We start from the raw sequence: 12,300 nt of genomic DNA, 5'->3' as shown, positions 1-12,300 counted from the left end.
CTCCCCCAGATCCCCACTCAGGATCCCCCCGAGACCCCCCGTTCTCTGCAGGACCTCCCGTAAATTCCCCTCAGAAAACCCCCAGACCCACTATACCCTCCAGAACCTCCCCCCGCCTTTAACCTCCTGCCCAGGTTCCCCACGCATTTCCCCTCCATCTCCCCACACCTCTACCTTCATCAGCTCCAACTCGAGGGGGGGCTCCCCCTCGCCCCCCGCCGTCACCCACCGCCGGAGCCGCTCCGCAGCGCCCCCCAGGAGCCGGGCGGTGGAGGGGCGGAGGCGGACGGATCCCACCAGCTCCAGGAGAGCGGCAGCGCGGGCTGCGGGAGAGCAGGGAGGGGTCAGAACGTGCCCTCATCTCCACCCCCCCCCCCCCCCATCCGGTTCCCCCTGATCGCCGTTACCCCGCAGCCCGGTGCTCCCCGGGGGTTCGGTGGTAGCAAGGAGGAGGAAGAGGAGCTGCCGGGCCACGGCCTCGGGACGCTGCTCGGCCACGAAGATCTGTGGGGGCGGGGGGCCACCCGGTTACGGGGGGAGCAGCCAGTAAGTGACCCCCATCCGGTAACCGCCTCCCCCCATCCGGTAATCGTACGGTGAGGGTGGAGCGCGGCTCCCGGTGCGCTCGTGAGGCCGTGAGCAGGAGGTGCCGCCCCTCTGCCGCCCCTACGAGAAGCGCCGTCGCATCGCCGCTGCCGGCGTCCAGGACTGGGAAAAATCGGGGGTTACCGGGAAAGATCCTGGGGGGGGGGGGGAGCTCACAGTGTTGGTGGAGATCGAGAGCTGGGGACAGCCCCCAGCAGCACGCCGTGCCCAGCGCCGCCTCCAGCGCGGTCGCCATGGGAAGAGCGTCCCCCGCCGGTACCGGGCGGCCGCAGCCAATGGGAGAGCGAGGATCGGGCCGAAGGGCGCGGTCTCCGTGGTAACGGCGAGAGGCCACGCCCCCCGCAGCGGCCCGGCCAATGGGAAAGGAGAAACAGACGCCATCGCCGTGGCAACGGATCGAAGCCGCGCCCCTTGGCAACGGCTGGACACGTGACAACATCCCGGCAACGGCCGGGCGAGACGTTAGGAGGCCACGCCTCCCTGAAGGCTCCGCCCACGGGCGCTGTCCAGCGTGGCAGTGCTGAACGGAACACCGGGATGGGGGGGGTCGACAGAGCACAGCACGGGAAGTGACGTCACTACACACTGTAAGGCACAAACACTGACGTCATACCGATGCTTCCTCTCTTACAGGAATCATGAGCACGGCCTGAACAGGAGTGAAACCTTTATTACTTCCCCACAATGGTCACCAGCCCACAGTGCTCTTGTTTTTTTCCTTTCGGCTGCGGGGTGTCTCTAAGAGTCCCATGGAGCCCTCCTTGGATTTGGAAGGGGGGGTCCCATGGTCATCGGTCCATTGTACTTTCCTCAGTGGGGGTCTCGAAGCAGAGCTGCAGCAGCTGCTCGCAGAACTCCAGCTCTTCCTGCATGGAGGGGGTCACTTGGGGTCAGCCCAGGGCCCCCTCCCTTCCCCAAAAGAAACCAAACCCAGGACCACCTCGCCCCTGCCCCCCCCAACACCTGGAACTCCTCGCGGCCCTGCAGCAGGCACCGGCGCTCTCGTAACAGCTCCTCCAGCCTCAGGTCAGGGACACGGCACTCCTGGATCACCCTTGGGAAATCTGATGCCAAACTGGAAGAGGGAGGAACACAACAAGAAGGGATGAAGACATCTTGACCACGTCCTGCTCTCCCCTCCCCGTGACCCCCCCACTTCCAAAATTTTTGGGGACTCACCTGCAGAGTGCTCCCAGGACATGCTCGTGGGCGCCATCATGCTCCGTTCGCAGGAGAGCCACAAGCTGTGGCACCATCCCCAGGCGGCACAGAGGCTCTGGGGACAGGGTCAATTGCTTTTTTTTTTTGGGGGGGGGGGTCGTGTGGGGAGAATATGGAATTGGGCTCAGGAATGGGGATGTTGCTGGAATGCGGATTGGAAGAATGTTTCCGGTGTATGTGGGGGTCTGGGGGTACTCCTGAGGGCAGATTTGGGGGTAGGGTTCCTGGGGGAGGATTCAGAGGAAAGTCCTAGGGTCAACAGGGGATCCTAGGGAGACGGTGGGTGGACAGGAGTATTTGGGAGAGGACGCTAGAGAGAGAAGGGTGTCTGACAGGGGTCATGAAGAGGCAACGTGTGAGGTACTCACCCTTGAGGCGAGGGTGCTCGCGCAGCAGGCTGTGCAGCAGGAAGGCAGCACGGGCACGCAGAGGGGCCTGGGGGCTCTGCAAGGTCCCCCCTAGCACCTCCAGTCCCCCAAGACTCTCAAACTGGGCCAGGCCCTCAGCTTGAGCCCGCACTAAGCCTGGTAGGGGGGAGAGAGAAAGGCACGGGGTCAGATTTTGGGTTGCAGGGGGCACACTGGTCTCTAAGTGCCTGAATACGTTTGGGGACAGGTAAGAGTGTCCAACTTCCTGAGACTCCTCTTGGTATCCCCAGACCCCAATCCTTACCCTAAGAGTAGCAGAACCCACCCCTACGCCCACATTCTAGGACCCCCAGAACCACCCCCAGAACTGCTTCCTTCCCCCCAAACCCACACTCCTTGTACCTCCCCCATCCCCTTATCCCATACTTCAATTTCTCTTCTCTAAACCCTTACCCCTATATTCCTAATGACTTCCCCTCAAAAGACCCCACACACCACCATCCCCAAATCCTTTATCCCTGTCTCCAAACCCCCCTCCCCCCACAATCCTTTTGTGGGCTCTACTTACAGGAGAGTCTCTACTTACAGGACACAGCAAAGAGGGCACGGGGGGGCACACGGGGATCAGGGTCCCCCCGCAGACACTCCAGGAGGGCAGGGAGGGCCCCCAGCGCCAGCGCCCTCCCCTGCGCTCCCGGCAGGTTCTGGGCACACGCCCCCACGACCCGGGCAGCCCCTGCCCGCAGAGGGGCCCAAGGGTGGCCCAGCAGCCCCAGCACCACCTCCAGGCCCCCAAGGGCACAGAAATCTAAGGAAGAAAGGAAGAGTTGAGGGGAGCACCTCCAACCCACCCACCAGAAAAAAAGAAAACAAACAGACACCCAGCATCCTCCCCAAGACGTGTCCTGGTACACCCAGCCAAGCAACCCACACTCTAGGGCCTCAGAACAGCCCTCAAGATCCCCCCTCCGGTGGCTCCAGGACCCCCAGAGCTCCTTCCCCCCAGGACCCCTCCGCATCTCCTCAATCCATAACATATGAGCCCCAAAAGCCCTAGGACACCAACCCCCCCGCCCCCCAGGACCCACCGGTGGCATTATCGAGGCTCTCGCACAGTTCTGCCAGGACCTCCAACGCCTGTTCGTGGGGCGCCGTCTCCCCAGGGCCTCTCTCCGCCGCTTCCTCTCCGGGACAGGGCCGGGCCAACACCTCCAGGCAGCGCCGCAGCTCCTCCACCTCCTGCCCGGTGCCCCCCAGCGCTTCGGCCACGGCCGCCCGCAGCCACCGCTGCCGCTGGGGGGGATGGGGGATGAGACACAGGCCTCAGTGCTGGGGGGGCCACAGGCCACCATATGACCCCAGAACCCTTCCCCCCAGTTGCCCCCCCAGCCTGTTCTCACCTCCTCGGCCATTGGCTCACGAGGTTCCGCTTGAGGCTCAGTGGCCGCCACCGCCATCTCCAAAAGGCCCTGAAGGTTCCGGGGGGGCTCCCGGGGGTCCCCCCCGGCTCCAACCTCCGCCATGATTCTTCCGCAGCACCTCACAGCCGCGCACCCACCCTGCGAGCCGCCATCTTGATTGAGACGGGCCTCCCTGTGACCCCTCAGCCAATAGAAGACTGCGGCGGGAGGTGCGCTGTCATTGACAACGCAAACAGCCAATGGAGAGTGAAAGGCGTAGCGTGCGCCGGAACAAGGCAGTCCTACGAGAAGGGCTGGAATGGAGTGACTGACGGCCAATAGCGAGCCGTGGAGCCAGACCAATCAGGCGTGGCGCCGCTGTTCTCGGCCAATGGGAGTCGCCGGCACCTCAGCGGGGGGCGGGCCGGCTGTGTAAGACTGACAGCGTCACCAATCAATGGTTGCAGCGGGCGGTAGGGATCTTAGCCAATGAGGAGAGAGGGCGGGCGGGCGCACGTGGCGCGCAGCCAATGAGGAGCGAGGGCGGGCGGGCGCGCGTGGCGGCGCGAGCAGAAGAGGAGCAGCGGGAGGACTAGGAGAGGCCCGGCCCGGCTCGGCCCCGCACGGCTCCCGGGCTCCTCCCGCCGCTCTAAGGGCTCAGGACCGAGCTCTGGGGCAGGATTTCTGAGTGAAGGTGCGGCTACTATTGGGAGTGTTACGGCAGCGGGGAGGTGGCTCTATTAGCAGCGTTACGGTACCGGGTGCCCCGCTACCGGGAGCTCTGCGGTACGGCTTGGCCTGTCCAGGGCCCCCCACGAGGCGTTACGGTAGCGAGCGCCCCGCTATCTGGAGCGTTACAGTACTGGGGAGGCCGCCGTATCAGCAGCGTTGCTCTACGGCGTTTGTCGCTATTGGGTTCTTTACGGTAATGGGTAGACCCCTCTATTGGGAGCGTTACGGTGCGTCTATGCCCGGCCCGGGCCCTCCACGAGGCGTTCCGGGACCGTGCGCTCCGGTACTGGGAGCGTTACGGCACAGACGGACCCTCCGCGCCGTGTTACGGTACCGAGGGTTCCCCTCTACTGTGCGCCGCTACTCGGCGGATTACGGCGGAGCCGGCCGGCCTCACGACGGAGGGGGGAGGAGGGGAGGGCGCGGCCGCTCGGGGTATTACGGTACAAAGACAAAGAGCCGTTGGGGCGGTGGGGGCGGCCTGGAGCCGCCTCTCGCCCCCCCCAATCCCCCCCTCCCTCCCCACAGGATGCCCCGCGCGGAACGGCGATGGGGTCGCGGCGCCTGACGGCGCGGGAGCTGTGCGAGATCGATGACCTGGCCACCAGCCTGGTGCTGGACTCCGTGCTGGGCTTCCGCACCCACAAGATGGGCGTCAGGTGGGCGGGGGACGCGTCGGGGGTCCCAGAGTGCCCTGTTCCTAGAGAGGAGGGGTCCCCCAGTGCCCTAGCCGCCAGTAGCAGGGAGTTTCCGGGTGCTTCATTCCTAAAGGGGGGGCCCCCCATGTGCCCTGCTCTTTAGTAGAGCAGTACCCGGAGCGCGCCGCGTCCTAACGCGGGGTCCCCCAAATGCCCTGTTCCTTAAGGGGAGAGTCCCCCAGCGCGCCGTTCCTAAACGGGAGGTACCCAGTGCCCCCACAGTGCCTTATTCCTAAAGGGGGGAACCTCATGCTGCCCTATTCCTAAAGTGGGCGCGCCCCCCCGCTGCTCCATTTCTTAAGGGGATCCCCCAGTGCACCCCATTCTTTTGTAGGAGGAGGTCCCCTCAGTGCGCCTCATTCTTCAAGGGAGCGTCCCCATGCACCCTATTCCTAAGGGGTGGGGATCCCGAAGTGCCCCATTCTTTAGTAGGGGGTACCCCACTGCCATGTTCCCATCGGGCGGGGGAGGAGGGGGGATCCCCATAGTGCCCTGTTTCTTAAGAAGAGAGATCCCCGCAGCGCCCCGTTCTTCAGGGGAAGAATCCTCAACGGGGGTGGGGGGGCCTAGCAGCGAGGGCTCCCAAAGCCATTCCCGTTGCTGCCGCCGCAGCCCCCTCCCCGCGCTGCGGCGGAAGCACCTCCTGCGGGCAGCGGTGGAAGGCTTCCGGCGGCGGCGGGACCTGGAGGCGGCGTGGCGGGCGCTGAGCGGGGCCTGGGCCGCGGCCTTCTTCCAGCGGCGGCGCCCGCTGCAACGCGCCGCGCTCAAGAGTCACGTGAGAGGGGCGCCGGCGTCACGTGGCGGGCGGGGGGGGAAGTCGGATGGGCGCCACGTGATGGGGGACAGCTGGGCTCGTGGGGTGGTTTTTCTGGTGTGTCTTATGGAGTTTGGGTGGGATTACAGCAGAGTCCCCAAGGATGGGGGGGAGGGGGGGATTGACATTTAGGTTTAAATTGGGATGACACCGGTGTCCCCAAGGGACGGAAGCGTCATGCTGAGATTTGGATGGGAGTGACACCTGGGTCTCCAGGGGAAGCGGAGAGTTGGGTCACACTGGGGTTCTATGGAGGTGACATGGGGATCCCTATGGCTGGGGGTGGTGGGGCACACTGTGGCTTGGATGTGGGTGACACTAGTGTCTCTGGGGAACATCACACTGGGATCCCCTGAGCCCCTCCTGTGTGCCCCCCCAGGTTTTCCACTACCTGCGCATCTTTCTGCCCGAGAGCGGCTTTGCCATCCAGCCCTGCAGCCGCTACTCACTGGAGACCAACGGCGCCCGTGTTGTCTCCACTCGCACCTGGTACCTCCTAAGGGGGCTTGAGGGGGTCCCTATCCTGTGAGGGGGAGTCCCTGATTGCCCCACCTCAACTCCCAGGCAGAAGAACGATACACTGGAGCTGCTGGTGGGCTGCATTGCCGAACTGCGGGCTCACGATGAGGCGCTTCTGCGCTCAGGGGAAAACGACTTCAGCATCATGTACTCCACCCGCAAGCAGTGTGCCCAGCTCTGGCTGGGCCCTGCTGCCTTCATCAACCACGGTGAACCCCCCCGTGCATCCCAAATTCTCTCAGTCCACCTCAAAGCATCCCACATCCAGTCATCCTCCCCATCTCTCCCCCTTCCCTAGACCCCCAAACCTTCTGAACCCCATGAAGGATACCCTAACTCCCCTCCTGATCCTCCCAAATGCATCCCCCCCACACCCCTGCCAGACCTCCTTGCTGATCAATGCTGTTGCTTTCCCCCGTTTCAGACTGCCGGCCCAACTGCAAGGTGAGGGGGCTGCAAACTGGGGGGAGGGGACACTGAGATTTGGGATACTGAGTCCCCGTAATGGGAGTTTTGGGGTGCTTGTGGGGCTGGGAGGGGCATGTTATTGGGAGTGGGGGCCACCAAGTGACAGATCCAAGGTGCTGGGTCCCCATGTGGGGGGAGGTCTTGTTTTGCGGGGAGGGGGGCATCACCAGGTGACAGATGGGGCGTGCTGGATCCCCATGAGGTGGGGTTTAGGGTTGCTGGAAGGACCTGGGGGGTCCTGAGGTTTGGAGGAGGTCCCCAAAGTCTCAGTGTTTGAGTGCTGTGTCCCCATGATGGGAGTTCTGGGGGCGCTGTCAATCTGGTGGGATTGGAGTTGCCCCTAAGCCCCTCCGTCCCCCTCCAGTTTGTGCCAGCAGAGGGGAATGTGGCACGGGTGCAGGTGCTGCGGGACATCGCACCGCAGGACGAGATCACCTGCTTCTATGGGGACAGCTTCTTTGGGGACAACAACGAGCGCTGCGAGTGCTGCACCTGCGAGAGGTGGGGGCTGGGAGGACCACAGCACCATGTACCCCCGTGTTAAAAATGGGTCTCCCCCCATGTCCTCCACCTGCACCCCTATGGGGACCCCAGTGCCCATTTTGGGTGCATGGGGGGGTCCCAGAGCTCTCTGGGGAGGGTCCCCACCGCCGTGTTCCCCACTTGAAGCCCTCTCTCTGCAGGAAGGGTGAAGGCGCCTTCCGGAAGCGCAGTGGGGGGGCTCAGGCGGTGCCCCCCCCGTCACCCCCCAAGTACCTCCTGAGGGAGACGGACAGACGCCTGCGCTGCGCCAAGGGTCCGGGGGGGGCACGGGGCCACCCCCACCGACAGCACCGCCGTCGCCGCCGCCGCCGGCTTCGTGGTATGACCACCCCATCAGGTCACCTTGGGGGAGGGGGCACAACCTTGGCGGGGGGGACGACACACGCTGACCTCTACTAATGCTCCTCTCCTCCCCACATCTCCTCCACAGGCACCAGCCGCCCCCCAGCCCCGCGCCCCCCCCAGCTCCGCGTTGTCCTCCACGACTGCATCTCTTGCGGGGAGGGCTGCCGCATGCAGGGGAGGGAGCCTCTCGTCTGCCTGTGCCGCCAGCCCCCCGCGGCACCCCTCCCAGAGCCCCCCCCACCCCAGCCCGCCGCCGCCGCCCCCACCACCACCACTGTGCTCCCCACTTTGGAAGATCCCAAGCTCTCCCTTTACGCCCACGTGCGGCTGGGGCCTGCTGGGGGGAGCTCCAGGGGGGGCCCGGCCATGATATCCCCCCAGAAGCACCCGGGGGCGTTTGGGGCCACTGGGCGGCTGCGCCTCGTGGTCACCCACGGCGCCATCGCCCTCGACGTGGCCCCCGGTGTCCTCCCCTCAATTTAACTGGGGGGAGGAGGCACCCAACACCTACCTCACCCTGGGGGCAGATCCCTTGGTGCTGGGGGGGGGGGGGCTCGAGTGGAAAAGGTGATACTTTGCTGTCGTTTTTTTTTTTTTCTTTTTTTTTCTTTTTTTCTCGTTTTTACTGAAATAAAGGAAAATAGAAACAAACGGAGATGGTGGGTGAGTGTTGGGGGCCCCACGTGCTTGCACAGGGGGTGTCCCCTCCTCAGGAACAAAGGACAGGAATGTCCCCAATGTCCCCAACAGGTGCTGGGACAGAGGGGTGACATCAGGGGCCAGGAATAGCCCCCAGTTATCCCACCCCCCTTTGTCCTCACCCAGATGATCCCCTGGGGGTTTCAAAGCGTCCCCCTCCTCTCGAAGACGGCTCTGCCCATTGTGTCCCCCAGGACAAAGACAAAGCCTGAACCCCACTGCCCCCCATTGTGGGAGGGGTGCAGCCGATGGTGTGCCCCCCTGCCCGCCAAGGCTGAGCCTTGCACCCCGCAGCCCCCTCCCCCTCCTGGATGACCCCCCCCCCTCCGTGTCACCCCGACAGCTGCAGGTGTCGGGTGACGGTGACATTTTAGTGGCATCTGGGGAACAATGTGGGGGAATTTGGGGGGGGGCTCCTGGCACCCCCGAGAGGGGTGGAATGATGTCATGGGGGTGGGGTTACCCCCCCACATAAAGGCTCTCTGTAGAAAGGGGCGGCGCGACTCCAGCAGAGCCCACGGGACCGACTCCACCGGTGGGGGTGTTTTGGGGGGTCCATGGGGTTCTGGGGGGAAGGTGTAGGTCCATGGTGGGGCTGAGGGTTGTGGGGAGGGGGCTATCAAAGTATGAGAATGATGGAGGTTGGGCTGTGGTGGTCTATAGGGCCAGAGGGGGGGCTATAGGGTGATGGGAGGGCTGCAGGAGGCACCTATAGGTACTGGGGGAGTTTCGGGGTGGGGTCAGCTTCCCCCTGACCCCCCCAACACAATTCCCTCCCCAGGTACCCCCCGACCCGCAGCCATGTCCGAAGCTGAGGAGGAGTACGAGGAGTGAGTGCCCCACCCCCACCCCCCCCAAATCTGCCGACCCTCAAACTGGGGACCCCCCTCACCCCCCTCCTCTCTGTCCCCACACAGGGAGCAGCCTGAAGGTGAGTGAGCCCTGCAGCTAATGAAGCCCCTAACGAAGGGCTGTGAGTATGACTCCCCACTTCCTCCCCTTCCAATTAATTAATGGCTGATTATTGATGCTGAGCTCACCCCAGTCACGAACCCCGAAAGCATTAATTAATGTTGTTGCCAAAGGAGGGCTAATGAGAGCTGAGGGATCTGAAGGGGTTTCTAAGAAATCCTGGGGAGTTAATTATTGTCTCATTAATGGTTCTGCCTAATTAACATGAGGGGACTGGGGGGCCCTAATCCCCACCACCACTTTCCACAGAGGAAGAGTCAGCGGCGGTGGAGGAGGAGGAGGAGGAGGAAGGTGAGCGTGACCCCCAAATCCCCTGGACTTTCCCCAGACCCTATAGAATCCCTCCAAACTCCATAGGCCCTCACTAAAGACCCATGGATCTCCCCCAGAACCCCATACTCCTTCTCCCCAGATCCTCCGGACCTCCCCCTCTCAGTTATGCTTGGGGGGGCTATGAGGGGCTATGCAGACTCTGACCCTCTGCTCTCTCTTGCAGCAACAGAGCCTCCCAAAACTCATGAGGAGCCAGGTATGACCCCCCCACACCAAAACCCATCCAGTCCCCCTCAAATCCCTCTGCCCCCCCCATTGATACCCTGTTTCCTCCCCTAGAAGAGGAGCGGCCTCGGCCTCGGTGAGCTGTGGGGGCCCAAGGGGGGGATCTGAGCGTAGAGCAGCGCTGCCGCTCCCCCCCGCCACCACTCTGACCCCCACCCCACCCCCCAGGCCGCTGGTGCCCCAACTGGCCCCCCCCAAGATCCCCGAGGGGGAGCGCGTGGACTTTGATGTGAGTGGGGGGCAGTGTGGGGTTTGGGGGTATCGCTATGGGGCTGCCATGGGGATGGGAGGGGACAAGAGGGGTCCTTATAGGGCTGAGGAGGGGGCACGAGGGGGGTTGTTATGGGGCTAAGGGAGTAATTAAGCATCTGAAGGTGTTGTTATGGGGCTAGGAGGTCCCCCTGTGCATGGCACCAGGGGTGGCAGTGGGTCACAGTGGGGTTGCTGTCCCCGGGGGTCACCATGTGCCCCCCCTGTGTTGTCCCCCCCCAAAGGACATCCACCGAAAGCGCATGGAGAAGGACCTCCTGGAGCTGCAGACCCTCATCGATGCCCATTTTGAGCAGCGGCGCCGCGAGGAGAACGAGCTGGTGGCACTGATGGAGCGCATTGTGGGTCGGGGCACGGGGGGGGACAATGTGTGCATGGTTGGGGGACACGGGGGGGGGCGACGGTGACATTGGTGGCCACCACAGGAACGGCGCCGGGCAGAGCGCAACGAGCAACTGCGGAGCCGCACAGAGAAGGAGCGCGAGCGGCAAGCAAGGCTGGCAGTGAGTGGGACAGCGGGGACACCCTGGGGACACCCCACGCCCTGGGAACACCCCCACCCCCTGGGGACAGCCCTGGGGACATGGGGCACCCCAGTGTCCTGGGGACACGCTTCAGGTCACAACCTTGGAACTCCAGGATGACCCCGGTCTCTGTGACACCCGCTCTCCCCTCCACGTCCCCTTTTGTCCTCCCAGCGTCCCCTGCTGACCCCGACGCTCTGGGGGCACCATTTGGGAACAGCCCTGGAACTCCGGGATGCCCATGGGAGACCCCAGTCCCTCTGTCCCCCAGCGTCCCCTTTCGTCCCCCAATGTTTCCCGCAGGAGGAGAAACTCCGCAAGGAGGAGGAGGAGGCCAAGAAGCGCGCCGAGGATGATGCCAAGAAGAAGAAAGTCCTGTCCAACATGCCCCACTTCGGGGGGTACCTGGCCAAGGTAGGTGCTTGGAGACACTCTGGGGACTCCTTGGGGACACCGTGGGGACCCCCCCAAACCCACGTTCCCCCCGCTCCCCCCCACCAGGCGGAGCAGCGGCGCGGCAAGCGGCAGACGGGGCGGGAGATGAAGCTGCGCATCCTGGCTGAGCGCAAGAAGCCCCTCCACATTGAGAACATGCGGGAGGACGAGCTGCGGTGAGCGATCCCGGACCCCCCCAGGGTGATGCTGACCCCCCCCAGGGCGATGCTGATTCCCCCCTCCCCGATGCCGACCCTCCCCCAGGGCCAAGGCCAAGGAGCTGCACGACTGGATCCACCAGCTGGAGTCAGAGAAGTTCGACCTGATGGAGAAGCTGCGGCGCCAGAAATACGAGGTGGGGGCTGAGCAGGGAGCCATGGGGGGGGTGGGTGATATTGGGGTCACCTAGGGGGGACATCACGGCAGCATTGGTGTTTTTTCCTCCTCTGTGCGCAGATCAACGTCCTATACAACCGCATCAGCCATGCCCAGAAATTGTGAGTAAGGGGGGGCACCCAGGAGTGGGTCTGGGGGTCCCTGGGTCAGTTCTGGGGCTCCTGGGGGTGGGTCTGGGGGTCCCTGAGGGTTGGTGGTGGGGTCCTGACGCTGTTTGGAGGACCCTGGATTGGTTTGGAGGCTCCTGGACGTGGGGTTGGGGGGGGGAGGGAACCCAGGGGGTTTTCTCTGGGGATACCCAGGTCTGGGGGGGGGTCGTGGAGGTGCTGGGGGAGGGGGCCGCGATTATTGGAGGCTCCGGGAGCTATTGTGCATCTCCCCCTTCCACAGCAAGAAGGTGGTGGGCAAGGGCCGCGTGGGGGGGCGCTGGAAGTGACGCCCCCCCCCGCCCCGTGCTGCTGCGGGCCAATAAACCTCCGCTCCGTCCGTCCGTCAGCGTCCGTCTGTTCTTTGGGGTGGGAATGGGCGGCGAGCCACGCCTCCTTAAATAACCACCCCGTCGGTATAGCCACGCCCACATCACGTGCGCAGACCACACCTCTTGCCACGCCCCCATGACCGTGCCCCCTTCCCGGCATGCCCCGCGCCCTTCCCGGCATGCCCCGCGCCCCGTTGCCATGACGCCCCGCCTCCGCGCTTCCGGCACCGCCCCCCTACGGCAGCCGGGCGGGG

The 12,300-nt window shown here is 64.3% G+C and overlaps 4 protein-coding genes across 6 annotated transcripts; 2 read left to right on the top strand and 2 right to left on the bottom strand.

Moving 5' to 3' along the window:
• Positions 1-55: 55 nt before the first annotated feature.
• LOC110391346 (dynein assembly factor 3, axonemal-like) lies at positions 56-1,106 on the bottom strand. The gene is made up of 4 exons (XM_021383178.1): positions 763-1,106; positions 596-708; positions 408-504; positions 56-323 (listed from the first exon to the last, which is right to left on the bottom strand). Exons 1-4 carry the CDS (start codon positions 1,043-1,045, stop codon positions 91-93), a joined length of 726 nt encoding a protein of 241 aa, XP_021238853.1. The 5' UTR covers positions 1,046-1,106; the 3' UTR covers positions 56-90.
• Positions 1,107-1,256: 150 nt separating this feature from the next.
• Positions 1,257-4,141, bottom strand: HSPBP1 (HSPA (Hsp70) binding protein 1). The gene is made up of 7 exons (XM_021383175.1): positions 3,596-4,141; positions 3,284-3,488; positions 2,782-3,003; positions 2,196-2,351; positions 1,786-1,882; positions 1,570-1,681; positions 1,257-1,472 (listed from the first exon to the last, which is right to left on the bottom strand). The coding sequence occupies exons 1-7, from the start codon at positions 3,716-3,718 to the stop codon at positions 1,395-1,397; spliced, it is 993 nt and encodes a 330-aa protein (XP_021238850.1). The 5' UTR covers positions 3,719-4,141; the 3' UTR covers positions 1,257-1,394.
• On the top strand, positions 4,137-8,279 carry KMT5C (lysine methyltransferase 5C). 3 transcript variants are annotated; one of them, XM_021383173.1, is made up of 9 exons: positions 4,137-4,289; positions 4,856-4,986; positions 5,638-5,800; positions 6,219-6,328; positions 6,404-6,567; positions 6,783-6,802; positions 7,191-7,327; positions 7,510-7,688; positions 7,800-8,277. In XM_021383173.1, exons 2-9 carry the CDS (start codon positions 4,877-4,879, stop codon positions 8,195-8,197), a joined length of 1,281 nt encoding a protein of 426 aa, XP_021238848.1. In that variant the 5' UTR covers positions 4,137-4,289; positions 4,856-4,876; the 3' UTR covers positions 8,198-8,277. The 3 variants fall into 3 exon arrangements, with proteins under 3 accessions (XP_021238848.1, XP_021238849.1, XP_021238847.1); XM_021383174.1 differs by lacking the exon at positions 4,137-4,289 and adding an exon at positions 4,720-4,770 and having other exon boundaries at positions 7,800-8,278; XM_021383172.1 differs by lacking the exon at positions 4,137-4,289 and having other exon boundaries at positions 4,856-5,800; positions 7,800-8,279.
• A 119-nt stretch (positions 8,280-8,398) lies between these two features.
• TNNT1 (troponin T1, slow skeletal type) lies at positions 8,399-12,058 on the top strand. The gene is made up of 13 exons (XM_021383177.1): positions 8,399-9,243; positions 9,331-9,344; positions 9,635-9,676; positions 9,882-9,914; positions 9,998-10,019; positions 10,112-10,172; positions 10,438-10,554; positions 10,639-10,716; positions 11,041-11,151; positions 11,239-11,348; positions 11,437-11,527; positions 11,629-11,669; positions 11,959-12,058. The coding sequence occupies exons 1-13, from the start codon at positions 9,101-9,103 to the stop codon at positions 12,002-12,004; spliced, it is 909 nt and encodes a 302-aa protein (XP_021238852.1). The 5' UTR covers positions 8,399-9,100; the 3' UTR covers positions 12,005-12,058.
• Positions 12,059-12,300: the final 242 nt, after the last annotated feature.

The sequence above is a fragment of the Numida meleagris genome, unplaced genomic scaffold (assembly GCF_002078875.1).
Source record: "Numida meleagris isolate 19003 breed g44 Domestic line unplaced genomic scaffold, NumMel1.0 unplaced_Scaffold352, whole genome shotgun sequence".
Taxonomy (NCBI): Eukaryota; Metazoa; Chordata; class Aves; order Galliformes; family Numididae; genus Numida; species Numida meleagris.
The sequence above is the reverse complement of the archived record's forward strand: the minus strand, read 5'-3'. Positions and strand labels throughout refer to the sequence as shown.

Bases quoted from the DNA above. Each gene is read 5' to 3' on its own strand.
- KMT5C (XM_021383172.1), top strand. From the start codon at position 5,405: ATGCACCCTATTCCTAAGGGGTGGGGATCCCGAAGTGCCCCATTCTTT. The intron at 5,801-6,218 runs GTGAGAGGGGCG...GTGCCCCCCCAG, and splicing joins GCGCCGCGCTCAAGAGTCAC to GTTTTCCACTACCTGCGCAT. The intron at 7,328-7,509 runs GTGGGGGCTGGG...CTCTCTCTGCAG, and splicing joins GAGTGCTGCACCTGCGAGAG to GAAGGGTGAAGGCGCCTTCC.
- HSPBP1 (XM_021383175.1), bottom strand. From the start codon at position 3,718: ATGGCGGAGGTTGGAGCCGGGGGGGACCCCCGGGAGCCCCCCCGGAAC. The intron at 3,489-3,595 runs GTGAGAACAGGC...CATCCCCCCCAG, and splicing joins GTGAGCCAATGGCCGAGGAG to CGGCAGCGGTGGCTGCGGGC. The intron at 1,883-2,195 runs GTGAGTACCTCA...CCCTGTCCCCAG, and splicing joins CGAGCACCCTCGCCTCAAGG to AGCCTCTGTGCCGCCTGGGG.
- TNNT1 (XM_021383177.1), top strand. From the start codon at position 9,101: ATGGGAGGGCTGCAGGAGGCACCTATAGGTACTGGGGGAGTTTCGGGG. The intron at 10,555-10,638 runs GTGGGTCGGGGC...TGGCCACCACAG, and splicing joins TGGCACTGATGGAGCGCATT to GAACGGCGCCGGGCAGAGCG. The intron at 10,717-11,040 runs GTGAGTGGGACA...TGTTTCCCGCAG, and splicing joins AGCGGCAAGCAAGGCTGGCA to GAGGAGAAACTCCGCAAGGA.
- LOC110391346 (XM_021383178.1), bottom strand. From the start codon at position 1,045: ATGTTGTCACGTGTCCAGCCGTTGCCAAGGGGCGCGGCTTCGATCCGT. The intron at 709-762 runs GTGAGCTCCCCC...GATTTTTCCCAG, and splicing joins TCTCGATCTCCACCAACACT to TCCTGGACGCCGGCAGCGGC. The intron at 324-407 runs GTAACGGCGATC...GCTCTCCCGCAG, and splicing joins GGGGAGCACCGGGCTGCGGG to CCCGCGCTGCCGCTCTCCTG.